Here is a 9,315-nt window from a genome sequence, read left to right on the forward strand (position 1 = left end):
GTATAGCTTTAAAAGTCTTTAGATATCTACACACATTGATGGGAGGACAGGAACTTACATTAATTATCTTCAGGGATTTGAGTGAAGCAGGCCATTTGAATTTGGTTAAACTTCTATAAGTCTCAATTTTGTTTTGTTTATTTGTTTTTTGTCTGTTTGTTTATTTCCTGCTCAAGACAACAAATATATCCCACACACCTTTGCCCTCCTATTTTTCCCACAACAACCCTATGAGGTGGGTTGAGCCAAGACAGTGACTCTCCCAAAGTCACTCAGCTGGCTTTTTTAATGTTCTTACCAAATGGTCAGGTGAAAACTTGCTAAAAAATTTACAATTAATGTGTAGCAGACATTAGCATCTGAATGCTGCCCAATTTTGGGGTGCTGGGGTTATATCTGGTCTGGAATTCTGGGAGCTATGATGGGTATTCTCAAAGAATGGCTGACATTGCGGACCCCACACATTTATACAAACTTATACAATGATTGTCACAGTGGGGCTGATCTCTTATCAAACTCTTTTTCCCCCAAAATGGACATTGATGAGATTGCTCTCATAATCCCTTCTAGCCTCCAAATAGTTTTGCTTTGGGTTTTTCTGGGTTGGAGGGCCATGTGAAAACAAAACATTGGATTACACCCCCTCTCCCCCATCATTTTCATTTTCTAAGACTGCATTTGGAATGTACTTAGGTAAAGATAAAGGTTCCCCCGCACATGCGTGCTAGTCGTTTCCGGCTCTAGGGGCAGTGCTCCTCAGTTTCTAAGCCAAGGAGTCAGCACTGTCCGAAGACGTCTCCGTGGTCATGTGGCCGGCATGATTAAAAGCCGAAGGTGCACGGAATGCTGTTACCTTCCCACCGAAGTGGTCTCTATTTTTCTACTTTCACTTTTACATGCCTTTGAACTGCTAGGTTGGCAGAAGCTGGGACAAGTAATGGTAGCTCACTCCGTTATGCAGCGCTAGGGATTAGAACCGCTGAACTGCCAACCTTCTGATCGACAAGCTCAGCATCTTAGCCACTGAGCCACCACATCCCAATTAGGTTCTGGTACTTCATTGAAAATAAAGATTATGACAGAAGTGAGCGGAAAGCAACACAGAGCACTTGTTTGCAGTTTCTTAGCCCAAGATCCTTCAGCAGTTGTGGAGATTAGTTTTGAAAAAGATACAGCTGCTCAAAAGAACTATAGATAGATGCTACTGAGATACTACTGTATGCTTTGAAACATTTTAGCCTTCTGCTCCAGAACCCTGCTTAGCTCTTGTGAATACCTATGTAATAATTTTAATTACATTAATCCCAAAAAGTAGGAAGGAGGTTGACCAATTGTTGGCACTACAAAACAAAAAACAACAGCCAGCACCAACAGATAACTCTAGTCTGTACATATTATAAATAAGATTTTTAACAGTTTTTATAGCATGAAAATGGGACAGAATTCTCTAACTGGGGGCTTTCAAGGTGTGTTGGGACAGAGGACAGCCCTAGTGACAATGACTATAGGAGGGCACAATGACTATAGGAAGGCACTTGGTTGGAGAAAATTGTAGGCCATAATACATTTACAGAGAAAGGATTACAACCTTCAGATGTTTGCTAAAATCCCATCTTGAAAAATTAACAATTGGTATTTTCCAGATGGGTTGGAATTCCCGGGTTGAAAATCCTATGAATTGTGTTCCAATACTCGGAGTGGACAAAGTTGGGGAATGCGGGTATACTCCAAATCAGTAACGTTACCCACCTAAATCCAAGCATAGACTGTTACAAATGCAAAAAAGCACAGAGAAGATTTGACACCTCAAGGCTTGAAGGAGAATCCCAAACACATTTACAAATCCACTACTGAATTAATGCATACTGGATATTAATATGAGTTACCACTTTATTGACTGAAAGGAAAATAATTCCATTTCAGTAGCTCTCATGAGTTGGGCAAGCTTTGAAAAGTCTAGAAATACCAGAAGTTATTGACAAAGATGATCAGTATTATTTCTTTTTGGGGTAGAAGACAGAATAATATTGTGCACACTCTGTTTGATGAGTACTATTGCCCCTTTCAAATCTATCTATGAATTCATTCTTATCTCTTTATTCTTACTGCCTTTCTATCATCATCTTCTTTACTGAATCTTAGAATCAAAATAAGATAGTAGATGAATGCAATTTTTTCCTGGGCTTTAATCATACCAGTTTTGATCGTTGGCTATGCAATGTGGAACAACATAAGCACCAATCTGCACAGAGATGGTTACAACATTATAATTCTTCTTCATCCTTATTTCCCATCTTTTTCTATGTTGCTTTTTATTATTCCATTATTCCATTCCAATAGGACATCGATGCTTCATTCCAGGGAATCATCACTTTGGCTCACCTTCCTGTAGGCTGTTCAACCAGAGCAAGGAATTCAATCAAAGCACTTTTCTATTTCCTTTTCCCTGACATATGTGATTTAGGAAGCAAAAGTTAATTTTAACTGCAAGTCTGGCTTATCAACAGTGTTTATTTGAAACTTCTAGAATCTCTCTTACCTCCTTCTGCCCTTCTTGTTTGTTAGAAGGAAGGAAACAACTGACTCGCCTTGTAAGGACTTGGTGTGTCTGATGTTGCACCTCAGCTGCTTTGTTGGGCAGCAATCCATTGCCACTTGTAGGAGTTGTTGGTCTCTTGGATCTTAAAGGCATCAGGGTCTGGTAGAAGAGATAGGCAGCCAGAACCAGCACCATCAGGAATGGGCGAAAACGACACCATCTCCGGCCAGGCACAATCTGCCGGCAAGCCATGGCACCTCAGATTTCTGATTTGTCCCATTTCCACATTATAGGGGCGATCAGTCTGGCTGCTTTCCGCCAGCATAAAAGTAAGGCAGAAAGGTATGTTTTCTGTACTCAAGTTCTCTCTCCATCAGTTCTGGGCTTGAGTTCTTCCATGACATCAGCAGGCAAGAAATGAGAGGCCCCCGGCAGAGAAAGGCAAGTGATGTTCGACCTGGAAGAAACAATGGGATTGGTGGTGAGAGATCGAAAGAAGTAACATATAAACAATGTGGATTGGAAATGAACACACATTAAGTTTCCAAGTATTGCAAACAGAAGAAATGTGACTGTTCAGAACAAAACTCCATTGCACAATACCCAGGAAAGGACTGACCAAGCAGTTATGTTCAAAAAAAGGTATATTGGCTAAAAATTGCAATGGGCTTTGCACATAAAGCTGAAAAATACAAAGGCTTTTCTAGCAGGACGCTTCTTCCCCTCCCTCCGCCTTCCAATTCCTCTCCCGATGGGTTCTTTAAAAAAAAAAGAAAAAACATTTCCTTCATCTTTTAAATTGCCTTTTTCCTGCCAGAAAACATACACAGCCTTCCCTCCCTGCACAGCTTTTAACAGAGCAAAAAACCTAGTTTTTGCTCGATCGGATTTCTTTTCTCTCTTTTTTTTTCTTCCGTTGTCTTTTGGAGTTCAAAGTCGTGTTTACTTACTCAGTTCTTCACCCTGTCAGACGTTTTCCATTCTCCTCTAACGGGTTGCTGATTAAAACCACTCCAACAGCCCAGGCTCATGACTTCAGCTCATCTCCACACACGCACACAGCACTCCATCTGAACTCCGTTGGACCACAGACGTATAAATAAAAATCAGGACTGCCCGGAGGGGTGGGGTTAAGTTTACCAAGCTCTGAAAAGTCTCTCAGGCTGGGGACTGTACTGGATCATAGAAACAGTTTACTTTTGCCTCCCACATGTTGTTTTGCAGCATTGTAAGAACTTCAGAACTGCACATAAGTTACGGAAAAGTGATACAGAGGAATGCAAGTTCTATGGCAAATGGTAAATTAAGAAACCAAGTGGCTCTGGGCTTGCAAAACCACTTCAGGATGTTCCATTTTATTTGCCAAACATACAGAAGAAGGGGTATGAGAAAGATTAACTATGTATCTGAGGCATCCTTCGGTTTATAGCACCACTTACTGTAATTCTGTACAGCTAAATGTTAAGACCAATAGCTGGCTTTAAGAAGAGGGGTGAAAAAACCCAAAATTAAAACTTTTGAGTTAGGCTTGAGTCCTGGCAACTTCCTCTGGCAGTCCCCGCAGTTTTCTTGGCAACAGTTTTTAGAAGTGGTTTGCCCTTGCCTTTTTCGTAGGGCTGAGAGAAAGGGACTGGCCCAAGGTCACCCAGCTGGCTTTGCGCCTAAGGTAAGACTAGAATTCACAATCTCCTAATTTCCAGCCTGATGCCTTTAACCACTACATTAAACTTGCCCTCATAGCTGACTGTAAACCATGGTATAAGCAAACAAGCCTGCATACCTCCATTATAGAAACTTCAGGAGCATTGAACAGGGAATCTCACCTCCCTCCTTCTGCCACTTCTGTCCCAGATCATTATTTTTCTCCTCTTTTTAATGTTACTGGTGAAAAATGTTTTATTTTCTTTCCTGGAACCCAGCTAAAAGCTGATTGGCTAGTCAAAAAGAAAAGTGGGTCATGGGGAGCAGGCAGGACACGGTAAGATTATCTGCTCTCATAGATGGTATCCCCAAGCTCTCCATTCTAGTGGTTTTCTTCTTAAGACAATATTATTTCTTCTCCACATTTGACAAATGGTTTCCCCTCTCCCCCATGCAGAATAGAGGATGACATTGTGTTCTGCTTTCCATCTCTATTTAACTGCTGTTATTTACATTAAAAAGATAGAATAACTAAAGGCCACTTCCTTTGGGTCTGTCCATACTCATTGCCTATAATAGTTTTCCGGAATGGGACAACTCGCCACAGCAAACTCTCCACAGCCAACCTTGCCACATAACTCACTGCGGCCAAGTCACTGTGGGACAACTCATTGCGGGACAATTCAACAAATACAAAAGTTAAATTAATTTTGACAGAACCGTGGCCGATAATAATAAATTTAATCCAGAAATATATGATTTACAGTAATTTCAACAAAAACATGGTCACCAATGATAAAAGTAACTGAATTGTTATTAATGCAGTGTTGAATTGTCCCACGAGTTGGCCACAGTGAGTTGCCCTACACCAGGGGTCAGCAACCTGCGGCTCTGGAGCTGCATGTGGCTCTTTCATCCCTCTCCTGTGGCTCGGTCGCTCAAAACATGCATCACAACCGCCAATGTGCGACACCCGCTGACACATGATTCATTGAGCTTTTCAACTCATTTTTTTTTCAGAGTTCAAAATGTTTTTGTTGCATGCAGAAATAAAAAATTTTCTCTCTAACAGTTCATTGATTACATAAATGCAACACTCTAGTTTTTTTATACATAGCATAAAGGTAAAAAAACGATATATGCAGCATTATCTTCATTTTAGATGTCAAAAGGTTTTTGTGGCTCCTGGTGTTTTCTTTTCTGTGGGAAACGGGTCCAAATGGCTGTGAGTGTTTAAGGTTGCCAACCCCTGCCCTACACCCTTGTTTCCGATGGCTTTGGAAAGTTCTGCATATTTAAGAGATACATAGATAACAGATATTATTTATTCTTTTGCCTTTTTATCTCTTGCCAATTGGACAAGTCTAACTTTCCCCTGCTTTGGTCTGTCTTTTGCCCTGTTTTGCTAGATAACTATTTTGATATTTGATGAAGTTATATAAATAAACACTGAACTTTATTTTTGCTAGAAAATCTGAGTGGTGTGTGTAGTTGCTATGACCAGGAAATAGGAAATGACTAGGCATATACTGGGTGCAAACTAAATTGGAAATTGCTATGTAATTTTCCAACATTTTGGTTTGCCTGCACTTCTTTTCCAAAGTTCTAATTTCAATATGATGGAAATAATTTCAAAACATCTTCAAAGATTTGGAGGAGGTTTTTTTCTCTTCCCATAATTATAAGGTGATCAAGGGATAGATGTGAATGCATCATCCTGCATTGTGATCTTTCTCAAGCTACAATTAAATACCAATGAAAAGACTTCCTTCCTATGGTACTTTTTCAAATCAGGAATCCAAAAGGCAACATCAGATGTTGCATGGTATTGTGCAATTAGTGTAATTAAAAACAGCAACAACTAACCCCCCCTTTTCCTTTAATAATTAGTAGTGCTCACCACTAATACACAACTATAATCTAAACTTAAAAGCATTGCCAACTCTGAAAGTTAAAAATGTTCTGAGAATTAGGTACCAAAAAAAGCCCATTTCACAGGATAAGAAAACATTCAAGACACTGAGGAATATTGTCAGTTTAGGCAGTGTGACTAGTATTATGAGATAAACCCAGGAGCAAAACACAACACACAGAGCCTTTAGACAATTAACAGTGGTTTTATCTACAGCTAAATATATACAGACTTATATGTGGTAAATACCTTTCATATAGCTACTGACACAAGGACAGCAATGAGATACACTATGAGAGACAACATGAGAAGGGAAACGCCCTCTAATGGCTTCCCTTATATAGACAGCTTCTTACCCCGTTTCTTAAAAGTTGCAGTAACCCTGCTGTCTCATTCCCATTGCATCAGCTTCTGGTTGCTTCCGCTTACCACCTCTCATCAGCTTACAGCTATTAAATCTACATACCCTGACAAACATATTTGGTCATGGATGTGATCAATGTCCATGGTGGTCATTAATAAGACTTTTGATTACCTAAATCTGATTGTGCATGAGATCATGTACTAGGTCAGATCTGGGAGGAGAGACTTTTATGATTCTGACTTGGCACAGCTCACCCTGTCTGGGCAGTTTAGGAAATGAGAATTGCTGCTATCCAGAACTTTCCCATCAACTGTAATAGGCACCCCTGAAACCAGATTTCAGATATCTTAACTCTTGTAGTAATATTTTTTTAAAATCATCTCCTTTTTTTGACCTCACTGGAATATTTTAATAATATACCATAATGGTGGCAGTGGGACAGCCAATAGGTCAGTAGAAAGCCATGAAAGAAACATTTAGTTCAACTAGCTAATGAAGTGAAGCAGCTCTAGACTTTCATAGCCATATCAAATAATGCTCCAATTGCAACAGATGTTTTGAGAAATCTGAATGTCATCTTACTAGAGAGCTTTCTCAAAATCAGATTACTTGGTTCCTCAGGATATGAATCTCTAGAGGCCTTGTTTTTGTAGCTTTTCGTATACAGTATAAACAAGCCTAGCTCATTTGGGATTATTCTACACCTACTTATGATGAGAATCAACTTTCAAAATTGCATTTTACATACCATTCTGGAATTGGCCTGTTATCATAGTATTACAATTTTTGTGTATAAAACTGTTCATACCTTCTGCTCATGCCTTATCACTGCTAACAATTTTATCCACATATCAAGTTGTTTTTCTGCAGAAAGGCACACAATACAATCATCCACAATATCATGCCACAATATCAAACACCTCTGTATCATTAGTGGCATTGACTTGCATATAAGGAGGCAGGGAATCAGAATTCAAATTTCCTTCTGATCACAGTATTGGACTTCATAGCAGCCAAGATTGTCAAGAGGAACCTCTAGCAGAAAAAACTCTAGCCATATCTTGCTTAGATGGATGGTGGGAATCTTATTATAGGAAATTATTTGTATGCTTTATTGCTAAACTGTAATAGTCTTGGGATTGTGCAAGTTTTATTTAAAAGGGAAAGTTGGAATTATTTAGTCATTGAAAAACAGCCTGTTTATGACTAAAATGGGTTAAAATATGCTGACATTCAGATTCCTTCCAGCAACTGTTACTAGAAGATGCAATTATTATAATAAATGTTGTCCTCACTATATATGAAACCGTATATTTCATTTAGAGAGAAATGGGCACAATTATTTATACATGTGGCTCACAAAAAATAAGAAACAATATAAAACTATGCACCTTAATCCACCAAACTTTTTTCCGATTATTGTATGTTGATCTATCTTTAGCAAGCTACTAGAAAAAGAACTTATATTTTACATTTAATTCCAGAAAAACTGCTAAATTATGTCTGCAGCAGAAAACAATAATAAAAACAAAACAGATGAATATGCCCCAAAGGAAAAAAAATAGGGAGCCTTATGGAGTCTTAAAATACCCTGATTAAATTTGACATGAAATGCTGTAATATACTGAAGTAAACACTTCAAATTTTTGAAAATAAAACCTCGTTACTCACCTTTATCCATGATGACTGGTGTGAGTTTGAATCCAATATATAGTTCTGGGTTGCTTATCCCTAGAATAAGACTTGTAATTTTCCAACCTCCAATGTAATTGTAACTATGCTTGAATGTCACTTGTAAGGAAAACATAGTTCTATAAGCTTATGGAGTCATTTGCAAGCAGACTAAATCCAATTTTGGCTTCCACCTGCTGCCCAACCAATAAAGTGGTTTCATATTACTTTTTGGAAGATACTCTAAAAATTGTTACAAGGCAACCTAGAAGGCACTGTGCTTCATGCAGTGCCATCCTATGCAAGATGGATCGTGAAAGAGTAAAAGGGTGCCATCCTCTGCAAGATGGAGCATGAGAGGTAAATGTTTTTTGCAAGTGTTAAGCAGTAACTAAAAATAAATGTCTTTCGAAAGTGTAAATGGCTGATCTTCCCTAAGTCTGAGACTCATTACTCTGAAAGCCTAAAGACCATGATGTTCAAGATTTCTGGCTAAGGTTCTATATCTGCCTGACTTTTCCTCTTCTATATCGAGGTTGAACTTGAAAAAGATGGTTGGAGGAGTGTTGTAACATACACACAGGAGAAATGTCTACTTTTTCCAAACTAAGGATTCAATTTCGTGTTTGATTTGCTGGAGGTCGCATTCCAGCAGGTTGAACTTTTTCACCCAAACTTAGGACATTCATCTATGGATATTGTATTATCTAAAGCAGGGGTCTCCAACCTTGGCAACTTTAAGCCTGGCAAAGTTCCAACTCCCAGAAATTGGGAGTTGAAGAATTCTGGGAGTTGAAGTCTGCCAGGTTTAAAGTTGCTAAGGTTGGAGACCCCTGATCTAAAGGAAGAATCCCATTCTATTCTTTCTCAACCATACCATCTTAAAGAACTGCTCTGAATTGCTGAGGATAGATGAATGTTGGAGATGGCATTAGAAGTGGCAAGAAAAGAAACTAGAAAAGAAACAAAGCATAGTATACACCACTAACGTAATTTCCTTATGATAGCAACAAATTGGGGATCCAATTCACTGTTTCTTGCCATGTCCTACCAGCTGACTGACCTTAATTCAACACAACTTTTAATTATGCAATTTTATGCATAAATGCATTTCCTAGATGTAATATAAACATTAAACCATTTCAAGTATTGAAAGCTTTTTTTGCTTACGTGAACCATGTTACGTGA

At 38.8% G+C, this 9,315-nt stretch overlaps 1 protein-coding gene across 1 annotated transcript in view; it reads right to left on the reverse strand.

Moving 5' to 3' along the window:
• CPED1 (cadherin like and PC-esterase domain containing 1) overlaps nt 1–2,791 on the reverse strand; it is a 91,111-nt gene extending 88,320 nt beyond the window's left edge. Inside the window, exon 1 of the mRNA XM_070947354.1 lies at nt 2,540–2,791. Within this exon, the coding sequence (XP_070803455.1) occupies nt 2,540–2,791 (252 nt within the window). The remainder of the gene's footprint in view (nt 1–2,539) is intronic.
• Nucleotides 2,792–9,315: the final 6,524 nt, after the last annotated feature.

This window comes from Pituophis catenifer, unplaced genomic scaffold, assembly GCF_029215685.1.
Source record: "Pituophis catenifer annectens isolate HBS135680 unplaced genomic scaffold, rPitCat1.0.hap2 SCAF_7, whole genome shotgun sequence".
NCBI classification, from domain to species: domain Eukaryota; kingdom Metazoa; phylum Chordata; class Lepidosauria; order Squamata; family Colubridae; genus Pituophis; species Pituophis catenifer.